At 50.1% G+C, this 24,574-nt stretch overlaps 1 protein-coding gene across 12 annotated transcripts in view; it reads left to right on the top strand.

Annotated features, from left to right (window-relative positions):
- IKZF1 (IKAROS family zinc finger 1) overlaps positions 1-24,574 on the top strand; it is a 97,324-nt gene that overhangs the window by 48,221 nt on the left and 24,529 nt on the right. For 6 of the 12 annotated variants that reach the window (XM_061164835.1, XM_061164833.1, XM_061164831.1 and 3 more), the window contains exons 4-5: positions 14,631-14,690; positions 21,164-21,424. The exons of 4 other annotated variants lie outside the window; for them this stretch is intronic. In XM_061164835.1, the coding sequence (XP_061020818.1) occupies positions 14,631-14,690; positions 21,164-21,424 (321 nt within the window). The remainder of the gene's footprint in view (positions 1-14,630; positions 14,691-21,163; positions 21,425-24,574) is intronic. 2 more of the 12 variants (XM_061164836.1, XM_061164832.1) reach the window with 1 other exon arrangement.

The following is a 24,574-nucleotide window of genomic DNA, read 5'->3' as shown; positions in this document are numbered from 1 at the left end:
CAATCTAGGGCAGACGCGCAGGTACCCTGGACCACATCCCCCAAAACACTGGGCACAGGACAGATGGGCTTCTTCCCACCAGGGCTTAGAACTAGGAGACGGTCCTGTCCTAGAAGTTAGACTGAAATGCAGTGAAGTGTGTGAGCATGTGTGTGTGTGTTAGTGTGTGCATATGTGTGCACCTATGTGTATGTGAGTGTATATCTGTGTGTGTGTATGTGTGTGTGTATGGGGTATGTAAGTGTGTGTGTGTGTGGTGTATATGTGTGTCTGTGTGTGTATGGGGTATGTAAGTGTGTGTGTGTGTGTGTCTGTGTGTGTATGGGGTATGTCACTGTGTGTGTGTCAGTGTGTGTCTGTGTGTGTATGGGGTGTGTAATCATGTGTGTGTGTGAGGTGTATATGTGTGTGTGTGGGGGGTATCTAAGTCTGTGTGTGTGTGAGTGTGTATATGTGTGTCTGTGTGTGGTGTATGTAAGTGTGTGTGTGTGTGTATGTGTGTGTATGAGGCATGTTAGTGTCTGTGTGTGTGTGAGGTGTATGTGTGTGTCTGTGTGTGTATGGGGTATGTAAGCATGTGTGTGTGTGAGGTGTATATGTGTGTGTGTGTATGGGGTATGTAAGCTTGTGTGTGTGAGTGTGTGTGTGTATGGGGTATGTAAGCATGTGTGTGTGTGTGTATGGGGTATGTAAGCATGTGTGTGTGAGTGTGTGTGTGTATGGGGTATGTAAGCATGTGTGTGTGTGTGTGTGTGTATGGGGTATGTAAGCATGTGTGTGTGAGTGTGTGTGTGTGTATGGGGTATGTCACCGTGTGTGTGTCAGTGTGTGTCTGTGTGTGTATGGGGTGTGTAATCATGTGTGTGTGTGAGGTGTATATGTGTGTGTGTGTATGGGGTATCTAAGTCTGTGTGTGTGTGAGTGTGTATATGTGTGTCTGTGTGTGGTGTATGTAAGTGTGTGTGTGTGTATATGTGTGTGTATGAGGTATGTTAGTGTCTGTGTGTGTGTGAGGTGTATGTGTGTGTCTGTGTGTGTATGGGGTATGTAAGCATGTGTGTGTGTGAGGTGTATATGTGTGTGTGTGTATGGGGTATGTAAGCTTGTGTGTGTGAGTGTGTGTGTGTATGGGGTATGTAAGCATGTGTATGTGTGTGTGTGTGTATGGGGTATGTAAGCATGTGTGTGTGAGTGTGTGTGTGTATGGGGTATGTAAGCATGTGTGTGTGTGAGGTGTATGTGTATGTCTGTGTGTGTATGGGGTATGTAAGAATGTGTGTGTGTGAGTGTGTATATGTGTGTCTGTGTGTGGGGTATGTAAGTGTGTGTATGTGTATGGGGTATGTAAGCGTGTGTGTCTGTGTATGGGGTGTGTAAGCATGTGTGTGTGAGTGTGTGTCTGTGTGTGTATGGGGTGTATAAACATGTGTATGTGAGTGTGTGTCTGTGTGTATGGGGTATGTAAGCGTGTAGGTGTGTGAGGTGTATATGTGTGTGTGTGTGTATGGGGTATGTAAGCATGTGTGTGTGACTGTGTGTGTGTGTATGGGGTATGTAAGTGCGTGTGTGTGTGAGGTGTGTGTGTGTGTGTGTGTGTATGGGGCATGTAAGTGTGTGTGTGTGTGAGGTGTATGTGTGTGTCTGTGTGTGTATGGGGTATGTAAGCGTGTGTGTGTGTGAGGTGTATGTGTGTGTGTGTGTGTATGGGGTATGTAAGCGTGTGTGTGTGTGAGGTGTATATGTGTGTGTGTATGGGGTATGTAAGCATGTGTGTGTGTGAGGTGTGTGTGTGTGTGTGTGTGTATGGGGTATGTAAGCATGTGTGTGTGTGAGGTGTGTGTGTGTGTATGGGGTATGTATGTGTGTGTGTGTGAGGTGTATATGTCTGTGTGTATGGGGTATGTAAGCGTGTGTGTGTGAGGTGTATGTGTGTGTCTGTGTGTATGGGGTATGTAAGCGTGTGTGTGTGTGTGAGGTGTATATGTGTGTCTGTGTGTGTATGGGGTATGTAAATGTGTGTGTGTGTGTATATATGTGTGTCTGGGGTATGTAAGCGTGTGTGTGTATGGGGTGTGTAAGTGTGTGTGTGTGAGTGTGTGTCTGTGTGTGTATGGGGTATGTAAGCATGTGTATGTGTGTGTCTGTGTGTGTATGGGGTATGTAAGTGTGTGTATGTGTGTATGTGTGTATGGGGTATATAAGCATGTGTGTGTGTGAGGTGTATGTGTGTCTGTGTGTGTATGGGGTATGTAAGCGTGTGTGTATGTGTGTATATGGGGTATGTAAGTGTGTGTGTGTATGTGTGTATGGGGTATATAAGCGTGTGTGTGTGTGTGTGAGGTGTATATGTGTGTCTGTGTGTGTATGCAGTATGTAAGTGTGTGTGTGTGTGAGGTGTATGTGTGTCTGTGTGTGTATGGGGTATGTAAGCATGTGTGTGTGAGTGTGTGTGTGTATGGGGTATGTAAGCATGTGTGTGTGAGTGTGTGCGTGTGTGTATGGGGTATGTAAGCGTGTGTGTGTGTGTCTGTGTGTGTATGGGGTATGTAAGTGTGTGTGTGTATATGTGTGTGTATGGGGTATGTAAGCATGTGTGTGTGAGTGTGTGTCTGTGTGTGTATGGGGTATGTAAGCGTGTGTGTGTGAGGTGTATATGTGTGTGTGTGTATGGGGTATGTAAGCCTGTGTGTGTGTGTGAGTGCGTGTGTGTGTATGGGGTATGTAAGCGTGTGTATGTGTGAGGTATATATGTGTGTCTGTGTGTGTATGGGGTGTGTAAGCATGTGTGTGTGAGTGTGTGTATATGTGTGTATATGGGGTATGTAAGCGTGTGTGTGTGAGGTGTATATGTGTGTCTGTGTGTGTATGCGGTATGTAAGTGTGTGTGTGTGTGTGAGGTGTATGTGTGTCTGTGTGTGTATGGGGTATGTAAGCATGTGTGTGTGAGTGTGTGTGTGTGTGTATGGGGTATATAAGCATGTGTGTGTGAGGTGTATATGTGTGTGTGGGGGGTATGTAAGCGTGTGTGTGTGTGTGAGGTGTATATGTGTGTCTGTGTGTGTATGCGGTATGTAAGCGTGTGTGTGTGTGTGTGAGGTGTATATGTGTGTCTGTGTGTGTATGGGGTATGTAAGCGTGTGTGTGAGGTGTATATCTGTGTGTGTGTGTATGTATGGGGTATGTAAGCGTGTGTGTGTGAGGTGTATATGTGTGTGTGGGGGGGTATGTAAGCGTGTGTGTGTGTGAGGTGTATATGTCTGTGTGTGTATGGGGTATGTAAGTGTGTGTGTGTGAGGTGTATATGTGTGTGTGTGTGTATGTATGGGGTATGTAAGCGTGTGTGTGTGAGGTGTATATGTGTGTGTGTGGGGGGGTATGTAAGCGTGTGTGTGTGTGTGAGGTGTATATGTGTGTCTGTGTGTATATGCGGTATGTAAGCGTGTGTGTGTGTGTGAGGTGTATATGTGTGTCTGTGTGTGTATGGGGTATGTAAGCGTGTGTGTGTGAGGTGTATATCTGTGTGTGTGTGTATGTATGGGGTATGTAAGCGTGTGTGTGTGAGGTGTATATGTGTGTGTGGGGGGGTATGTAAGCGTGTGTGTGTGTGAGGTGTATATGTCTGTGTGTGTATGGGGTATGTAAGTGTGTGTGTGTGAGGTGTATATGTGTGTGGGGGGGGGTATGTAAGCATGTGTGTGAGGTGTATGTGTGTCTGTGTGTGTATGGGGTATGTAAGCCTGTTTGTGTGTGTGTATGTGTGTGCGCACGCTCCCCCGGCCGCCCCCCCATGCAATTCCTGCTCTGCTTCCCTTTCTGTCACTTCTCCATAACTCTCTGCTTTTCGGTTGAGCTGCTGTCCCCGGCTTCCTCTTTTCCTGCATTCCTATATTTCATTATTCGCCCTTGTTCCTCTTCTCGGGCTTGTACAACACAGCCAGGAGGATGTGGAAACAGTTACAATATGACACGCGAGCAGCGGTGTCACAATCCTGCTCGGCGGGGCCGCGTCCCGCGGCTTCGGGATGAGGCGGGAGAGGGGAGCCGGCAGAATGCAGAAGTCCTGGCGACGCCGGGATGCTTTTCCCCTAAAGCCCCGCGTTTCCCACTAGCCGAGGCCGCGGAAGCCGTTGGCCACTGTTTTGCCTGGGGAGCCTGAGGCACCTCAGAAACGCCGTCCTGAGTCACCCCCTCCTCGCCCCGGCCACCGCTGACTCCCAGCTTCCCTGTCTGTCTGTCTCTCTCTAGGCTTTTTGTCTCCTCAGCATCCTGTCTGCCCAGCCCGCGGCTGCAGCCCCTCACTCTCACTCCTACCCAGGCTCCCCCCACGACGTGGCCTCCTGAGCAGGGACCTCGACGGCTCCCTCTGGCTTGGGAGCCTCATCTCAGCTTCCAGAAGCCTCCAGAACCTCATCTCCCCATCCCCCACTGTCTGGAGGACCCCCGCCCTGCATGTCCTCTGGGAATGCCTTTCCTTCTGCTTCGCGTTTTGAACATGATCCTCTGAGGCGGCCAGGCCCCATGTCACTCACCCAGCTCCAAGCAGGAGGATTCCCTGGTGCTGGATCGTCTGTGGCGGGGGGCTCCCTCCTCTCGCCCCTCTTAGACTGAACCCTCCCGCCTCAGAGACCCTATTCCCCCCTCAGGGCTCTGCACCCACGCTCTGCACGGCCTGCGCATAAACCATCCCCGAGTGCTAGCTGCCGTGTCTCCTCCAAGGACCCCTGCATAGACTCCTTCCCTGCTGGCCCCGGAGGGTGTGCAGAGGCTGGCGCGGCCCTGGGGACCTCAGGGAAGGCGGTGTGCAGTTTCCCTGCCCAGTGACGCCCGATCTCAGGCACGGTTCACCCCCTTTTGCCGTCATGCGGGCAGGGCCTGAGCCAGGTGAGCTGCCGGAAGCAGGCGTGGGGTGGGAAGAACCAGGCTCTGTCCCCACCTCGCCCGCATCCCCGCTGGTGGCCCCGGGAAGGGCAGGGGGACTGTCTGAGCCTTCTTTCTCGGTTTGTGAAGTGGGTTTGTAGGGTTCCTCACGCAGGAATCTGTCCAGGATAGTTCCCAGCGGAGAAACTGAGGGGGCGGTTTCCTCGCGTGCTTTCCTCACAGGACTGCTTCAAGAAGGAGAGAAATGGGAGCCCAGAAAATATCTCACGTGGTCGCTGTCCCCAGTGACAGGCCCAGACCAGAGGGGACTCTGGGCGGTGCGCCTGGCCCTCCTTGGATTTTACACGGGAGGAACGTGTGACCTGGTCCTTTTCACACGGTTCTCAGTAAATTGTGTTGAATCATAAAGCTAGGAGGGGCAGACAAAGGGGGAAGGAGAAACCTTCCTTATTTCAAAGAAACATTGCCCGAGGGAAGGACAGGACTTTTTGAGAGACCCTAGTCCTAAGAAACAGCTGAAACCTACTAGGAAAAATGTGAGGCTTCAGGTTCTTCCCGTGACATGTGAGATGTGGGCCTGAGTGCCAGGAAGCTGGGCTGTGAGTGGTCCCTTGGCAGGGGGTGGGGCCTCCATGCCCTGTGACTGCCAGGCCCTCGGCTCACCCACCGAGGGTCTGGACCCCTGGCCCGGCCGCATACGCTGGTGTCCCATCCGAGGGGACCCTCTCAGCTCTGGAGCCTCCCTGAGGCGGAGCTTCCCCCAGCACCTGCATGGATCAGAGCGCAGGATCACAGCCCAGAGCCTCATTGCCAGGGTGGGGTTACTGGCCTCATGTCTGTTGGGCAAGGCGCTGAAAGTGGGAGAGGGCTGAGAGGGAGAGGGGAAACGGGAAAGTCTCAGAGTTCCCTAAGAGAACTGTGGACTGCAGAGTGTTGGGGCTTCTTTCACCACGGTGCGCAGTAAGTCCACCCTGGACACGGAAGAGCTTGCAGGAGTCGTGTCTCTGGCCTGGTTCTCCTCTGTGTGTGAGTTTACTGTCAAGATTGTAGGGTTCCTCACCCAGGAACCCCTCCAGGATAGCTCCCAGCTGAGAAATGGAGGGAGCAGGAGCCTCGCTGGGACTTCTGGGTGGTGGAGACGTCTCTGATGGTGAGGTGTCATCTGCTCCTGGGGCTGGGGGGCGGGGGTGGGACCCGTCTGTGCTCAGGGCCCTGGGGACTCTGTCCTTCACTTGTAAGAGTCACTGTTGCAAATGGGCCCTCTGCCTCTGAGACTGTTTTTCTACACTGACTTTGTAAATACATGGGCAGGAAGAGTGGTCTTTGCCACTGACACGAGCACACGTGTGCACACACACGTGCACACACATGTGCATGCCCTGGCACCCTGACCGGGCGCACCCACCCCCCTGCGTGTGTCCCAGCCCCTTTCCCACGGCAACCCTGTCTGTCTGCAGACCCAGGTTGCCTCCCACTTTCTGCCGGGCCCTCTCCCATCCTGGCCTCTGCTGCCAGCGCGCTGGGGTGGAGAACAGGAAGCAGTGGGAAAAGCAGCGTGAAGGCTCGTCTCCTCCCTGGGCCTCCGCGTAGGAGTGTCGCCCAAGGTCTCAGCCCCTGAACCGCACCCCAAGCAGCCTCCGCTTACAGACCCGCACCCCTGAGATGGACAGTGCGCTACTGCACCCACGGGCTCAGGACAGCGGGCAGACCATCCTTCCAGACCCCGCCTCCCCTGCTGAGTCACCTCTTGCTTGGAATTCCTCCGGGGACCCCTCCGAGCTTCTGGAAGGGAGGGACAGCCAGGGACCCGCCCTCATGTGTCCCGGAGGAGATTACTTTATCACTGGCTGCCCCGAGGTGGGGCCCGGGCTCCTGGGATCTGCGGGGCTTGACACGGTGCCAGCTGGGGAGCCGGAGGGAATGGCCTGGAGCATCTGCAGGGCCCGCAGGAGCCCCCCCTTGGCCCTTTGCCCTCTGTGGTGGAGCAGCCTGTCCTGTGCCTCCTCCACGTGGCAAAGATGCATACGGCGACCCAGCCTCAGAGGCCAGGCAGAGCTGACGGTCAGGACCCTCCCAGCCCTCAGCACCGCACTCCCCCGGCAGTGGCATTCAGCCTGCTGTTTCAGTAGGAATGAGCGCTGGGGGAACCACATCTGAGGCACCCTTAGAGTCACATCGGCTAAAGCACCTGTGTGGATGCCCGGGCGGCAGCGGGCTGCCCGTGCCCGCCCCTCCCGCCCGGGTGCTCAGGGACCCCGCACCCACAGCCTGCTCGCCCCCTGTCTTCACGGGGCCTTGATGCTGCAAGCTGACCCCCTTCACCTATGCTGGCCCGCCCATCAGCACCACCTCCAGCCCCGCATGCAGCCTGAGCAGAGTTTCCATCTCTGACTGTTTCGGCCTGTCTGATCCAGTGTAAACTCCCCTCACTGGAACTAGATTTGGGATGGAAAGACAAAATAAAAGTCAAGGTCTCACATATACCCAGGCCCTCACGCTATCTCAGCCTCCCCCGACCAGTCCGTGCTGAGACTTTTAGGGCTTCTCAGGGCTTCCCCAGTTGTCTGAATTTTCTTCAGTCCTTATTTATTGCCTGAAAATGTCCATTTCCTTCTGTCTTTTTAAAGCTTGAGCTAAACTCTCTCACTCTGTTTATCATTATTATTATTATGTTCCTATTTTCTCTTTTTCATGGTTTTCTTTAGATTCCAGGAGTTGGAGGTAAATTTTAGAAATTTCATCTTGGTATTTATGTATACTTGCAGTCTTTGAATAGGCAAATACTATTTTTACCAATGGGGCTTCCCAGGTGGCTCAGTGGTAAAGAATCTGCCTGCAGTTCAGGAGACTCAGGAGACCCAGGTTCAATCCCTGGATGGGGAATATCCCCTGGAGAAGGAAATGGCAACCCACTCCAGTATTCTTGCCTGGACAATTCCATGGACAGAGGAGCCTGGCGGGCTACAGTCCGTGGAGGCAGTCCATGGGGTCTCAAAGAGTCAGACATGACTGAGCAACTACACATGCACATTCTTACCAATAAAAAGGTAATTTCCATTAAAAAAAAAAAAAAAACTACTAGAAGGACATAACATTCTGAAAATATCCCTTAAATCTGTCGTTTAACTCCTTCACCCTGAGTGGTGGTGAACTCTAAGAAGGTGAGTTAAGGACGCCGGAGCAACGGCTTCAGAGGCAGTCCCATGCACAGAATCCTCAGCTTCGAACCTCTTGGCTCAGATGTCCTCTTTAGAAGCAGAATCTTTGCCTAGTCTGGCTTCCCTTTCTAAAGTATAGGTTGGTCAATCAGAGCTTTTCCATGCTGTTTCGTTCATTGTGGACAATTCAACCGTACTAATAAAACATGAACAAAAATGGGCTGGTCCCCAGCTGTGCTGCAGGGAGAGAAGATCAGGAATTGGTTTATCCCCATCAGATCCTCAGCTCGTTGGTTAGTTGTTATGGGAAGGAAGGCAAAGTTCACTCTGGCCATTTTGTCACTTTTCACTTGAAACAACCACTGTTGTTCCATGACCTGGTGTCAACTGGAAACCCTGTCAGGGCGAGTGATGGCCTTAAAAGGTCACCCTGACCCCAGTCCCAAGTGGAGGTGAAGGTCTACCGGAGTTTGGGGGTGGAAGGGAAGCCTGTGAAGACTTGGGTTTGCAGGCACCGAGGGCAGCTGTCCTCCGAACCACATGGTCTTACAAAGCCCAGCCCTGTTGTTTCCCTGGTTATGAAAAACTTGGTGGGTGCTTGTCGGCTGTGGCTGATCCCTTCGGCCTGAAGCCCTTGCTGAGGAGAAGATAGGTGGTGTGTTAGCCGTGGTTATCTGCCCGCGCCTTCCCACCTAGGGGAGGCTGGCTGCGAGAGAGGCCTGACAGACGGACGCGGTGGTTCCCATTCGCTGGATGAGGCACTCGGGGCTCAGGGCGGCTGGCTCCTCACTGAGCCCACAGCACTGTGGGAGGCAAAGCCGAGTGGCCGCCCTGCGGCCCTTGCACCCGGCTCTCTCACAGCCGCCCCATCCTTCCTAGAAGTCAGCGAGGCTCCGGATTCAGGGACGTCTGGGGTGTGACGTCCCGGGACGCAGGTAGGAGCAGTGGGAGGACTCATTCCAACAGAAAGCCTGGGCCCGTGTGCTCAGCCCTCTAAGCTTAAGCCAAGTCCAGCACTTTCCCCATGACTCACTGGATCTAAACACGCCCCTCTGCTTGGGAGTCGCACTCAGACGTGAGAAGCACTGTGCCTTCTGTCTTCCAGCTTCTCCTGGAATGTATGTGGGTTTCTGAAAATGTTCAAGTTGGATGGTTGTGTCCAAAAGGAGGAGTAAGGAGTTTGATTCAAGGCCCCTATGGTGAGCCCCTCATGTTCCAGGTCTTGTGCAGGAGGAGAGGAAATGCAGAGAAGGAAGCATAGGGCCTGTGGCCCTTTATCTGAGTACAGGATTGAGCTCCAGACACACCAGGTTCCAGAACTAGGCATGCATCCTAAGGGCTCTGGAGTGGAGTTGGCAAGGGTGTAGCTGAGAGAGAGGGTGGGTTCCGAGTGGGTGTCACAAGGATGGGAATGCAGAGGGGTCCTGCAGTGGGTGGGGAGTCTCTGCTAGAGCAGTTCGGGGGACGAGGCTTGGGGGAAGATTCCTTGACATCTGCATAGGACACAGATCTGCTGGGACAGGGACAGTTCACACCAGCTGCAAGGCGTTTCCCAAGAGGTGAGGATGGCGTTTTGTGTCCTCTTGCATTTGGCTGTCTGAATAGTGTTACCAGCTGGAGGGTCATTGTCATTGCTGATCAGGATTTGATAGGACCCAGGGTTTTGTCTTATTATAACAGTACGTGCTAAGTCACTTAGTCATGTCTGACTCTTTGCCAGCCTGTGGACTGTAGCCCACAGGCTCCTCTGTCCATGGGATACTCCAGGTGAGAATACTGGAGTGGGTTGCCAGCCCTTCCTCTGGGGGATCTTCCCAACTCAGGGATTGAACCTGTGTCTCTTACGTCTCCTGCATTGGCAGGTGGGTTGTTTACCACTAGCTCCTCCTGGGAAGCCCTCATTATAACCGTTACAGACTAGCGGAGACCTTAGAAGTAGGTGCCCTGACAAAGTCAGCCTTGAGGATGAGGGTCTCAGGCCCAGGGCTCAGATGGTTTGAGAGGGGAGCCAGTGCTGGGTGGGGGGTAGGAAGCCCTGGCAGGATGTGAAGCAAGTAGAGACAGCCCCACCAGACAGGCAGCAGCTTCACGCATGTGCCGGATGCAATGTGACTGGAAAAGGTCAAAAGGAAACAACTCAGAGAGAAATCGGCAATCGAAGGCCAGGGGTGGGGGTGCGGCAATGAGATCAGAGAGAGGACCACAGGCACGTGGGATGGGAGGAGGAGAGCGGGGTGTGGAGGAAGACCTGGAGTTTGGATTCTGTCTGCTTGTCTGCAGCATGAAGGGACGGAGGGCAGCCAGGCAGGGCTGGAGCCCGGGAGAACCCCACCATCAGCAGGAGCTGGCACATCGTTGCTCCCTGTGTCCACCCAGGACACAGGGCTGAGTGGGCACTGGGGCCCTGGGGTCCGAGGGAGGATCTGCAGTGGGAAGGGGGTACTGCAGGAGGAGCCTCTTAGGGATCACTCAGCTGAGATGTGAGCCAGCGCTCATGGGCTCCATGTGCAGGGTCAGACTATAGCTTCCTCTTCCGTCAGTCTGGAAGGACACCCCTTTCTCGGCATGAATGGTCAGGAGTGTCAGAATTATCTCCCCTGGCAGGACGAGGCGCTCCCTCACGTAGAGGGTGGTCTGAGCACAAAGGTCCACCCCAGAAACATCTGGTGTGGGGGAATCTCAAGAGAGTCTGGGTCTGGGACTTCTGCAGGATGTAACTAGTTCTCCAGCAGGAATGTGGTCTTGGAGTTTCGGCTCTGACAGTCCCTGGTCCTCTCCTTTGCCCACTGGGCCATGCGGGGACCCTCTCACGAGGGGCGTGACAGGGCAAGGATGCCCCTCCCTGAAATGTGAGATCTGCAGGCATCACAGAAGTCACTGAGAAGGCATCACAAGAGTTACTGAGACTGATCGTGACCAACAGGCTTAATATGATTTGAAGAATATGTATAAAAGTCATGTGACAGCATGCTTTTAATTCTCATAAATACAAATCTGAATGTATTTACACTAAAATCACCCATCTTTGTTTGACTGGAGAGGGGACAGACTACTTCTCTCCCACTTTGAAAATCTCAAGTACATCTTCATCTCTCCCAAAGGTACCAGCAGTGTGAGAAGCGTAGAATTACATTCTTGATAATTTGCACAAATAAAGGGACCTGAAGAGTGTGGTTTCTGGGCCTTTCACCTTTTTTCTCAGAATGGTCACCAATGTGCAATCTGAATAGAGTTCAGAAGCTGAGGCATTCCCAGCATTTTATACAGAAATGTTCATAACAACTCAGGGGATAACAATTCCTACTAAGTCAGCTCAATTTGCTCTTGGCGACAAGAATGGATCCTGTGAAATTTAGGAAACTTAACAAGGTTCACTAAATCTGCTTCTGTCTGCACCCTCTTATGAAGCAATAGCCTGAAATTTGGGGTGGAATTTACAAAAGAAATGAAGAGGCTGGGAGTCAGTTGAGACTTCATTCCTGCTGCCATGGTGAAGCTTCAGGACCAGCCAGGACTGTGAGCAGGAGCACATCAGCTCCGCTCCTATAACACAGCCCCCCGAGTGCCCAGGGAGAACGGGGGTGTGGCTGATGTCATGTTCATCGCACACGGGGACACCGTGGGCGCGTAGGGCACTGGGGTCGGTGGCCCAGGGAGGTGAGAGCGTCTGCACCACGGCGCCCCCTGTGCACGCTGACTGCCCGCGGGCGTGGGGACCAATGGTCCTGGAGAAGGCCGCACTGGGGTGGGGGTCTCACTTTCCAGACCACTTGTTCGTAGTCATTTTGTGTTGTGGGGGAGTCTTTATTTTAGTAAACATCTTTATTCTTTATTATCTTTAAGTGAAATCCAGTTGATTTACAGAATTATATTAGTTTCAGGTGTACAGCCTAGTGATTCAGTGTTTTTACAAATTATACTCCCTTAAACCTTGTTACAAAATAATGGCTGTAATTCCATGTGCTGCACAATACATGCTGGTTGCCTGTCTGTTTCACTGTTTAAAATTTTATATTGGAGTATAGTTGCTTTCCAATGCTCTGCTTCAGGTGCACGGCCAAGTGATTCAGTTATACATGTACATATACCCACTCCTTTTTGGGTTCCTTTCCCATATAGATCATTACAGAGCATTGGGTAGATTTCCTTGTACTGCACAGTATGGCCTCACTAGTTACCTATTGTATTTTCAGTGGGGTGTGTTTGTGTTGTGTAAGGAGTTCTGTCGGTAAACGCTCTGTAACCCCCATGCGTGGTGAGTGTGTGTGCACACATCTCAGCGTGTGCTTGTGTGCAACTGCAATAACTTTTAGGCTCTCCAGCTTCGTAACGGAGAAAGCGCAGCTCCCAAAGCCCCATCCTGCAGGCAGTGTGTATTTGGAGTACTGAGTTTCTGTGTTAACTACATATGGTCTCAGATTCACCTGGTCCCCCGCTCACCGCCAAGAGGACAAACTCCAGGGCTTTGTCCTGGAAGCCCCAGCCCCTCCCTGGTGCCTTAGTGATGGTTCCTGCCTCGTAGGACCATGTGGGGACCAAAGGCAGTTTGTGGAAAGAGCTTATAAATAAGTCCCTGTTGTTTACGGAGTTCCTGGTGCCTGCCTTCCCCGAGGTCCTGGGCTGATCAGGGTAGAATGGGATGAGATGGGACCGAGCAGGACGAGAGTGTTCACGCGTCCCGACTGTGTGCTTCTTCCCCGCAGGAAGAGAGGAGCGTTCTTTTTTCTGAAGTCAGAAGTTGGTACTTGCAGGAGCGTAGGTGGTGCCCAAGCAAGAGTGGATTTCTGCTTTCCTTGGGGAAAACACAATACTATAGCCACAGAGGACACGCAGAGAACTGATGCTCTTGAGGAATGGTTAACGTTCGGTGTCTGGTGGTGTGCTGTACTTACATCGCTTATATTACGTCACTTATATCCAGTAAGGTGTGCTGATGGGATTCGGTGTTCCAAGGCCTGCTCTGATCACCCAGCACCTGTGCGAGCGTACATCTCCTGGGGAGGCAGCTTCTAGGTGAACGCTGTTCATCTCTCAGCCCTGTAGCTCCTTCACTCACCCACTCTATTCATCCCCCACCTTCACCTTCCCCTCCTCATTGCCATCCATGGCCTCTGGCTGAAGGGGTCCCAGGAGGTTGACTTTCAGATCAAGCCATGCTCAAGCCCTGTCAGCAGTCTCAGTCGTACTCAGAGAACGGAGGCAGTGATGTCATTTAATCAGAAAATTTTATATTATGTCATGTATTCCGATGTCCCTGATTTTAAAAGGTAATACTGACCTTTCAAAACATCTTGGCCCTTCCTCCCTCATCTGAGATGGTAGCACCCTGTGACGTGGAGGGCTCGGGGTTTCAGAAGTCGATTCAAAGAGCTGGAGCTCAGTGAAGATGACAGAATTGCAAAGGGCACCGTGAAATCAGTGTCCCCTGGTTGGCTGTCTGCTGGCTGTGGAGCACTGGTGGACCAGGCGGACCCGCTGATGACAGCTCTGCTGGGCGGGGGATGGGAGCACAGTGCTGACTGTTAGAGTCAGATGATCAGAAGGAAGGAGCATCCGAGGAACAGGGGGAAGACAGGAAGGCTGAGGGTTTACTAAGAAATGATTCAGGTAGCAACTTCAAGGAATAGCTTTGGAGGTGTCCCCGAGACTCTTTCCCGTTCTCCCAATATTTTACTAAAATTTTCATGGGGAAGAGCGGAGCGCCTATGGGCACATAAATTTGGAAAACACTGGTTTATGCCAAGTTCAATAGCAGTAGGTCTGTTTCCTGCAGGAAACCGTGCTATTCAGTAGCTCAGCAACATGTTTAATTTAGCAGCTACTCTGTGGATGTAACTCAGACTGCCATTGGGGTGTCAGTTCAGCAGACAAAACTCGTGTGTGTGTGTGTGTGATGTGCAGTGTCTGTTAAGTTTCAAGACATAGGCACACACTGGAAAGTGCTAACCTATAAGACAGAAAAAAAAAAAAAAACTTGGCAATTTGAGGTGGTGCTAGTCTTTATGAGGGCAGCTGATAAGAAATACCCACAGAAATTGGTAGTTCACTTTGAGGTAGGGGAAAACACAAATTTTTCCCCACCCAGTGTATTGCGTGAACATTTTCTAATTTTCTGTGAGGACTTTCTAAGAAAAAGCCGAAGGAAGAACATTTGCAATGCAGTCAGCCCGTTAAGAGTCACACTGCTTCTGTGAAGATAAGCACTTTCCCAGGGGAAGCTCAGCTATGATGCGCAGATCTTGGACCTGTCTGTACCAACTCTGCTGAAGGGTTTCTCACCGTTCTAGAATGTTCCAGAAGCAGTGCCTAAGATGCTCAGCACACCAGAGGTTACTCTACAGCATCTGTGTGATTTAGTGCCATGAGCTCAGACCTCTGAGAAGTGGGGTCTTGTTTGGAAGTAAGCACTGTGTTGCTATTTCAGCCCTTTGTTTGAAGGCCGACAGTGCCAGACTGTTAGCTAAATAATGGCTTAGAGTAATATTACTTTCCTTTAAAAAAGAAAAACAAACAAACAATGGTTTTTTTTAAACTCTTACTCTGTCTCTTGGATGGTGTTACAGCCCAGCTTTCTTTTTGCCTTCTTTGTTGCAGTGGCTTATGGGGCTGACGGCTTTAGGGATTTCCATGCAATAATTCCCAATTCTTTCTCTCGTAAGTATACACTTTGCTTCTAGAAAACGATAATGCATGTTCATTTCATATTCAGTTCCCATAGTGTAAATATTGTGAATGCATGATTTTTCATCACCTTCCTCCATACTTGAAACATCGAGATAAGTATCAGTCATGCTGTTGATTCAACATCTGCCCCCGAGAACATCACTTAAACACTTGAGATGTGTGAGCCTGGTTTTATCATAGACTGTTGATGCACTATGGAGCGTGCCTTTCATGGTGGCAGTGCAGTAACAGTAAGGGTAGAAGTAATAATAGTATTAACGGAATTATTAATCTACTAATGCTGTTAAATAGTTTTGTTATGAATGTTAACCAGTATCTCCTTTTCGGTTGAGTATAATGATACTGACCAGACTTTCTGTCACCGTTAAATAACCCAACATACTTTCAAGATACCTTGTACAATTCTGTAGGACAAAGAAGGATGCATACTCTCCTGCAGCTCGGAAGTGTTAATTTCAGAACTGAGAGGAGGAAAGTCGCAGGGCATCAGGGCCGTTAGTTCGTGGTCCTTACTTCCTGAGCAGACACACGGAGTGCTTCTGTGTGCGGGACGTTCCTGATCTGAGCTGTCAAGCCCAGCGCAGATGTTAATTTCATTTTTCTTTTTTAGGTATTGAGAGATGATGAATGATAAATATATTTGGGCGACATCCTTGAAGGAGTATTTTAAGAAGTGGAAAGGGCTTTTTTAAAATGTCCAGAGAGTTGAATACTAAAAGTGATGCAAGTTGGTTGCCCCCTTAGGATGTAGTCTTCAGAGCCTATATTAGTAAATGTTCTAATGTTATAAAACAAGATCAGAAGATAAGTCATGCTTAATCCTGTAACAAGTATTAACACAAACTCTAGTCTCAAAGGTGTCAGGAGCAGTTAAAGAAAGGTTTATGACATCCTGGCTATCAAAAACTCTTTGGCACCGAAAGGGTTTAGCAGTTATAAACCCAGGGTTACCCCTTTTCTTGCAACCTACACTGACTGTTTTTCCAGTTTATAAAAGTTATAGAGATCCTTCTCTTACTAATGTTCCTTTGAATTGACTTTAAAACAGCTTGGTATTTATTTCTGTGAGACCTATATGTATGTATATATAAATGCGTATATGTGTGTATATATGTATTTATATGTGTACTTATGTGATTATATAAAATACTTTTAAGGTACTAGGACAGAGAACTAGTATTAATTTTGAGATGAAATATGGAAATATTTGTTGAAATATTAAAAAGTCAAATGCGCTTAAGAGTAAGATAACACATTCTGACATATTTTCATTAAATCTGAGAAAGGTTTAAGATCAAGCATGTTGCAGTGTTGGAGAAGATCCTTTGGTGAAGACTTAAGTATGTAAAAAATTGCTGCCTACAAAGATATACAATACTTGCAGATACTGTAAGATAGATGATACATGTTTCAATGCACTTCCTGTCTATACGTTTATACAGTTGGGTTCACAAGGTTTTAGTATCTCTTCTCTCTTCCTTCCCCACCCCCTTCCACATACCCAGGTTGTAACTGTTGATCTTGAGGAGGTCCCCACCCGAACAAGCAACCCAACTGTTCTGGGCCAACATCACCACCTAGTGGTCATGATGGAGAATTGTCCACCTCACTTACTTCTCTTTTGTCCCTTGTTGAAAATTAAAAACAAGCTGTTTGACCCTCTTCTATCTAAATTTGTGTCCCCTGTTACCTGAGGAAAATGTAAATATGCTAGTAACTCATTCATTTTTCATGCTCTTCCTCTTTTATCTCTCTCTGATTTCGTTCCTTTTAAAACCCAAAACATCAAATAAGGATAAGCATATTTCTAGTTGAGGGCTTCCCTGGTGGCTCAGATGGTAAAGAATCTGCCTGCAATGCAGGAGACCTGGGCTCAGTCACTGGGTCAGGAAGATCCCCTGGAGGAGGGCATGGCTACCTTCCCATTAGGGAAGTAGAGGAAGTAATCATGCCTCCTTGCAATGAAAAATCCTGTGTTTCTAATGATATAAGTTCTAATCAGTGGTTTCATTAACCTTAAAGTGCTTAGAAGTTTTCATAAACCTTTAGAGGCAGCACAAAAACTTCTACACATCTCTCTTCATCTAAAATTTTTAATTACCTTCATTCAAGACACACCTTAAATACATTTGCTCTTTCCCAGCTAGTCACCAGTTGCAGGGATATTTCTGTCTCCTGGTTTTTTCATTTAAAATATTGAGCATTTTGAGCTTACCTGGTCTAAGCTCGTAGTTTAGGGATTATCTGGTCAGTGGGAAAAGGCCATCTGAGTACCTCACGTATAAATATAGAGACGCATTCTAAAGGGAGGGGAAAGTGATGGGGAAACAGAATCTGTCTGTGAGGCGAGGCTGCCAGTGTGCTTTATCTCTTTGCATTAAAATGTTCTCATCTTTCATGAGGCCGTACAATGGTTGGCAGCAGATCCAGGCCTCCCAGCCCTAGTGACCCCGAGTTCTCTGGATTCTCACAGGGCTAACTTGTCTATGTGCTAATGTTTAGGCACCCAGGGTCACTCTAAGGACTGTCCTGTTACTAATAACACAGAAAGCCTCTGAGATGTATAGCAACGAGACTTTCATTTTCCCAAATTTTAAATTGCATCTTGGAAAGAAAGTAGCTTTTGGCTCAGGGTTTGAAGGCACATCCGCTCTGCAGGCAGCCATGTTTATTAAATAATGACAGTGGGGCCTCGTCCATTAGCTCCCGGACTCGGTGGGAACGTTAGCTGCACGGTTAGGCCTGAGTCAACGTATTCCAGGGTCAAGAAACTCAGTCTCCATTTCATGTTCTATATTTAATCAGTTCCATTCAGCACCGTACTGAGTTTGACATTTTTCTAAGTGGTGGAAGGACAGAGTTACAAAATATTTATAAGTATAATCCCCATATTCAGGGAGAGTATAACATTTCATAGAAGCAGTAGTGCAACTAAGCAGCTTGGGGTCCAGAGAAACAGAGCCGATGGAATGGTTTAGGAATTCAGAGAGGGGATGACCACAGAGACAGCATCTGTGGGTGGACCACGGAACACGAAATGCAAGTTAGGAAGGATGACTGGTTCCTGGAATTGGTGACAGGATGGGTCTGAGGAAGCAAACAAGAGGGCTGATCACATGGCATTCTCACACAAGGATGCAGGGGCCCTGCTCGTCTCTTTGGTTGGGCTTTGGAGTGTTTGGGTGTGAACCTGCAGATGGCTTTAGCACACACCTGTCATCTGTTCCCAGTCTCCTCCTTCACTAGTTTGAGCAAAGGTTGGTGCACCTGAGTGCTTCAGGGTGTGCACTTCAAAACCACGGACCCACCAGCTCTCAGACCCAAGAGCCTTCCTGGGAAGGTGCCTACAAGAGGCAGGGCCAGGCCCTCCACACACACGCCCGCCCCCTGGTGCCTTGAGGGGGAGCCTGGCTGCTAGAACCACCCACCACCGCCACGCTCCAGGCTTGCCTTCTGGTCTCAGCAGTGTGGAGGCCCCCCAGGGCAGGGATCCCCCTCAGGAGGGCCTCCAGTCCCCCTTTCGTCTTCCCACCTGCTTCCCTTTATTCAGGAACTTGGGGTCGGGGGGCATCTCTGCTCTCAGCCCGAGGCTTGTGTCTGAGCCCAGTGCATTGGGGCCCCTCAACATCTAAGAATGGGCTTCTGTGACCCCCTTTTTCCTTCCTTCTGACCCCTTCCGGACGGTGTGCACCTGTCTGAAGGCGGCGTCCAGCCTGTGCGGCAGGGAGTCTCTGTAGGTCAGTACTGTGGGCCCCCAAGTCTGCAGCTGCTACTGTCTTTTTCTTGGGCCACGTTGCTAGTCAAGCTCACCATCATGTGAACCCCCCCAGCCACTTTCACATGTACAGAAGTGAAGCCAGAACACCCCGTCTGAGCTTGTGTTTCTCAAATGTGTCTTCTGCCGTCTGTGGGCCTCACATGGATGTATGTTAGATTTCAACTTTTGAGGTCTGATCTGTGTTCGCCACATATTAAGACAGTTCCCTGCCCTGATTTCCGTCATGTACAAGAATAGTATGACCGCTGCCTACATTCACCTCCTCGCGAGATGAGAGGCCTTTTTCGTGGACACCTGCCTTGGGTTGGGGGCGTCTCTGCACCTTTTCCACGCAGCCGGCACCCAGGGTGCATTTGTCCCCAAAGAGATAGGAACTTCCCCTTCACACCGAGAGAAAATTCACACATGCTTGAATCTGCTGAGCCAGTGGCTGATGTGTGGCCCACTGGGTCTCACCTCCAACCCCCGCCCCCCTCTCACTTGCCACAGACCTTTCTGTGACCGTCTAGCCTTGAATTCTGCCCCCCCCACGCCACCCCCAAGCGCAGGCAGCTTCCAGCTCTGCATCCCCAGCATGTGCCTGCTGTCTCCATGTGACTCCAACCCTCTGTCCAGTCCCCTGACCTTTACGCTCCCCTGACCTTGTGCAGGGATCTGGGGATGCCCAAATTGGGGGTCTGCCTACTTCTTTTCCATAAAACTAGACTATCACAGGATACTGAATTTTCTTCTTTGCGCTTAGCCTCTTGTGGTGCTGAATACATCTACCTAAAACCGTACCAGAGGATCCACAATGATCGGAGGGTAATTTACAAAAAGGTCTCAGGCCTATCCAGCCTCCTGGTTTCTTGAGTCTATGAATACAGTTCTCAGAGAAAATGTCACTTGGCAGAATAATGACAAAGTCCCGCCTTCATGGACTGCTATCAGACGGGTGTCAAGACTTCTGGCTTGAGGGCACCTGTGAGATTAAAGGTGACATTCGTCCCTCATTTTCCATTCCCATTGTTCTCATCCTGTTCACTCCTGACATGCTTTACCTGTGCTGCCCACCGCCACCTCCAGGACCAGGGTGTGGGTCCTGATGGCAGAAAGCCGTCTCTTTACCTTCTCAATTCTCTCAAAGCTCCAGTTGGGCCAATGCTGACAGTTTCCAGTTTTACAGATGAGGAAACCGAGGTACAGAGAAGGTACATGGGTTGTACCAGATCTCAGCATTTATAAAGAATGGAGCTGAGATTCCAAACCAGGAATTCTGATTTCAGAGTCTCGGCACTGGGCTTGCCAATCGTGAGAAATGTGTTGAGTCCAACCAGCTTGTTACTAGCACAGGCTTTCTCAGACTCTAGTGGAAGTGGAAGTGTCCGAGGCAGGACCCACCCCCAGGGGCGGGTCTGGGGTGGGTCTTGTTCAGTGGGTCTGAGGTGGACCCCAGAGTCTGCTCTTGTAGCAAGTTCTGTCTGCTGTTCTGGTCCAGAGACCACAGTGGAAGAACCACTGATTCACAACGCCAATCAAAAGTTTTGTAGTCATGGTTACTGTCTGTCTCATTGATGATTTTACTTGGCATAATTTACCTCCTTCCTCTTGTTCATCTGTAGAGACTGTGATGAACACGAGGGCTTTCAGTGTAACTGCAGTTTCTCCTGGTCATCGCAGGGTTGGATTCAGCCATCCCTTATCAGTTGGTGTTTCAGAAGAGTGCAAACCAAATATCTGTTTTCTTTACCAAGAAAAATACATGAATGACAGAAATAATGACCTTAAATGTGATGCTGAGGAGACGACAGTGCGAAGTGGACACTGGTTATCGTATCATAACCAAGAGCCCACCACCTTCCCTGCGCCCCCTCCCCATGCCCACACGCGAGTCTTCCTTTCTGGAAAGCTAGTACAGATCTGATTACATCCACAGGCCATCGCAGTCAGCCCTTGAGCAACTAGAAGAAACCTGAGGCTCGTGGCCCTACTTTAGGATACAAGTTTTATTATCACTATGGAGTAAGAAGGGCTTAGAGTGGTCATGTGCCAAAGAAACAAACAAAATTCTTTCAGAATCTGCAGTCAGAAATCTGAGGGTGTGTTTGCTGAGTTTGGTCCCCACATTTATTAATACATGAATGAATGAAGGAAAGGAAGCTTATGCTTATCCTTATGCTTAAGGGGACTTTATCAGCTAGATAAGCACTTCTCAGGGGGTTTTGCCAAACAAGGGCCCCCACCCGTGGGGGCTGGATTACTTGATGATCACTCACCTTCTGGGATCAGGGGTTCTGCTGGCTCACAGGGTGTTGGACCTGGCCTCGGGTCACTTCAGAGGGGCTGTCACGGTGGACCTGGTGACCTTACCCCGTGAGAGCCCCCCATGCCCCCCCGATCTAAAGTGAGAATTTATAAATAGCTCTTCCATGCATCTTCACCCCGTGGCATTCAGACCTACAGAAAGGGCAGGCAGTTGACCCAGCCCTGTGATGCCGACTGCCACGCGTCACAGCCCCCTGTGGGCGGACGGGTCCGGGCCACCAGGCTGCTGTCCCCCGGGATAAGCTGCTGAGAACCTGTGTTTGGAAGCTGTCACTCCCACTGGGTTGCTTTGCTGCTGGGCGGTGCTGTTCTGTTTTTGCCTGACACTGAGCAGCCCCCTGTGTTGTATTGTCTCTTTCAGCCGGTAATGTTAAAGTAGAGACTCAGAGTGATGAAGAGAATGGGCGTGCCTGTGAAGTGAATGGGGAAGAGTGTGCGGAGGACTTGCGGATGCTCGATGCCTCCGGAGAGAAAATGAATGGCTCGCACAGTGTCCAAGGCAGCAAAGCCTTGTCAGGAGCTGGAGGCATTCGACTCCCTAACGGCAAACTAAAGTGTGATGTCTGTGGGATCATTTGCATCGGCCCCAATGTACTCATGGTCCACAAGAGAAGCCACACTGGTAAGGCCTGGCGTAGTTCCTCCTTCGGTGGCCTGGAGGGGCCCATGGGGTATCGCGGAGGACAAGGCCCTTCCTGGCCGAGTGTCCTGAGCGAGGTGTAGCCACACTGGTAAGGCCTGGCGTAGCTCCTCCTTCGGTGGCCCGGAGGGGCCCACGGGGTGTTGCAGAGGACAAGGCCCTTCCCGGCCGAGTGTCCTGAGCGAGGTGTAGCCTCCCTGTTCATCCAGAAGGACTTCTAAGCATGCACCAATTGGATCCTCTAAACCAAAGCTATAAACAGAAAGGGAAAGGGAACAGGTGTGTGAGTTCTGACAAGGGCCTGAGGTTCTACTCGCTAAACAGGGGCAGTGGGGCTGTGCCCGATGGTTCACCCATAAGGAAACAAAAAGAGTAAGAGGCTGATACCCTGAAATCCACTCCTCAGATTGTCCGCTAAGAAGCCAGGAGTGGAAGATGCATGTTGGGGGTATTTGAACTGACAGCGCTTGATCCTTAGAAACGTTCATTGAATGCTGATGGAATAGCAGCAAAATGTAGTCTTTCAGAAAGAGTTTGTTTTCAGAAGGCTTCTCCTCCAAGGTGACACTCCCACTGAGATGGTTTGGTTGCCACCAGCTCCCATCTGAGGGCTTCCCTGGCGGCTCAGACAGTAAAGGATCTGCCTGCAATGCAGGAGACCCTCTCAAATTGGTAAAGAATTTAATACCTAAACCCCCGCCCTAGTGGATATAGGGGATGGAGGCTTTGCAGCAGAAGAGAAAGTATTCTGGATCCAGAAATGAAAGAGGGCAAACTGAAGTCTGCACCTGAGCTCCTGACATGTTCCCACATTGGGGGCTGGAGACTTAAGGTCTGCGTTCTGCCCCGCCCGTACCCCTGGGTGCAATCATGCTGGATGACCAGTCACGTGCACCCACCAGAAGTGTCACGAGTGGCCCTAAAGAGTCTTCAAAATAAAATATCAACAGGGCACACCTCACCTGTAACGGCATGCATTAAGAGTCTTTAGAACTGAATAGAAACTTTACTCTTCTGCTCTAAAGGTAGAAAAAGACATAATAAATGTGCCAACTCCAGTGGTCACTAAAAGTTTGGACATAAACATGCCCTGAGCCCCTGCTGCCAGGGGTGGTGGCAGGGGGCTGCGGTTAGGGTTAGGATTAGGTCATCCTAAAGCCAGGGTCTGCCCCTGCTCTCCACAAGAGGAGACAAGCAAGCTGGCGAAACCGCAGATTGAGAAGGCAGAGTGGGTTTTGTAACCCAGCTCAGGGAAATGAGGAAGAAGATGAGCATCGCAGCCTCATGATCCTTCCCTGGGCCACACGCTTATCTGATTATCAAAAATGAAGCAGGAACTCAGAGAATTCGTGGAGCAAAACAACTGGGTTGTAAGGAAATGCAGATCTTTGTAGAGCTGTCATTTTTATATTTGAATCAGGCAGTTCCCAAAATGATTTTTGGTTGTCATCCATCTGGAAAAACTGTATATAATATGTTTACTTTCAAGCAACATTCATTTTCGATAAAAACTTAACTTCTACAGTTTAGCAAACTTTGTTTTTTTCCTAATGTGCCTGTTAATCCCCCTATTATCCAGTGAACAATCCCCAGCACATCCAGCCCTAAGAGAAGCTAGTCAGGGACAGTAGGCAGGAGGCAGAAATTAAAGTGAACGTAGGTTACACGGTGAGAGACCCCTTACAGGATGCACTGGGACCCATGTTAATTCATTCCTGGTAGAGAAATAGACCTGACAAATGAATTACTTTCCTGTTAATTCACGTAAAACCTCACTATACAGTGAAAATTCTCTTCAATAAATATTTGATAACTGAATGAAATGCTGGCATACTAAATGGCCAGAATATAATGACTGCTTGCCCTGATAAAAAGAATAATTGCATTTAATGATAAACCTGCCAAGTATAGATATGCAGAGGAGACTGGCTGTTTGCTGCCCACTTCTGCCCAGAAATAGTGGCCCCGTGCCAGATAGGCACCGACTCGTTTCCCTAATGGAGCCATTCATTCCAGAAAGAGGGACTTAGAGACCATAGTTTTATGATTCCAGCTTGATTTCTATTAAAAAAGAAAAAGCAAAAAAACCTGAAACAAGGAGCTCTTGGATTGCCTTCATAATGCTTTTTCTACTTTGCATAGATACAGTGGTAGGTTGGTATGTATAGAAATAGCAACATGTTGGCCAAACTAGGTTTGAGTAGTCACACTGCAAAATATCCACATTCATGGGATCAGAGGGGAATGTATCAGAAAGGCAGGCTTTGCTAATCCCCAACCCTGCCCTGAATTCCCTAAGGCTAACATGTTTCTAGAGCCGCATTTCCCAAAGGTAAAGTTCCCATGACTCGCTGGAGGTCCTGTGAAAATGCAGACTCTGGTCCAGACCCAGAGGATGCTGGGAGCTGGCGCAGGGACCCAGACTGTCTGTAGGTGGGGCAAGGTGCAAGTTATAGTGAACCAGAAACAGGGCCATTTCAGAGGGCCCTCCCCCAGGGAGCCTGGCCTTGCACCTCCTGCCACCCCGTGAGCTGGGCACCCCGGGCTTCCTTCTGAAAGACCCGCCCGTCCGGGGCCACGCTCTCATTGCCGGCCCCGCCAGGGCTGTGGCTGCCTTCGTCTGAGTGGTCTGTCGATGCCGTCATTTCACTTCCCCAGGTTTGCTGCTCAATCTCCCTTTTTTAACTCAAGTGTCATAGGAACACCTCCCTGCCAAGCTGGGGGCTCCCGGGAGAATCAGACGGAGGCTGTTAGGAGAGGAGTGTGTAATGCAGGGAGCACCCCACCATACAGGTGTGCAGCGTCCTGGTTCTAAATGATAGGGTTTTTAATAGGAAGCATCGAGAAAAATGTCTGAATTATGGTTATCCTGTGCAGCCCTGTGCCCGCTCTGTGCCTATCCGTAGGTGAAAAGGTGCAGCCATTAGGCTTTGTGAACATAGCCTCACATTGGGTGCTGGGCTTCCCCGGCAGCTCAGTGGTAAAGAGTCCACCCGCCAAGCAGGAGACTGGGGTCAATCTGCAGGTCGGGAAGATGCCCTGGAGAAGGAAATGGCAACCCACTCCAGTATTCTTGCCTGGAAAAGTCCCATGACCAGAGGAGCCTGGTGGACTGCGGCCCGTGGGGTTGCA

The sequence above is a fragment of the Dama dama genome, chromosome 18 (assembly GCF_033118175.1).
Source record: "Dama dama isolate Ldn47 chromosome 18, ASM3311817v1, whole genome shotgun sequence".
Taxonomy (NCBI): Eukaryota; Metazoa; Chordata; class Mammalia; order Artiodactyla; family Cervidae; genus Dama; species Dama dama.
Note: the sequence above shows the minus strand (reverse complement) of the source record. Positions and strands in the feature narration are given on the sequence as shown.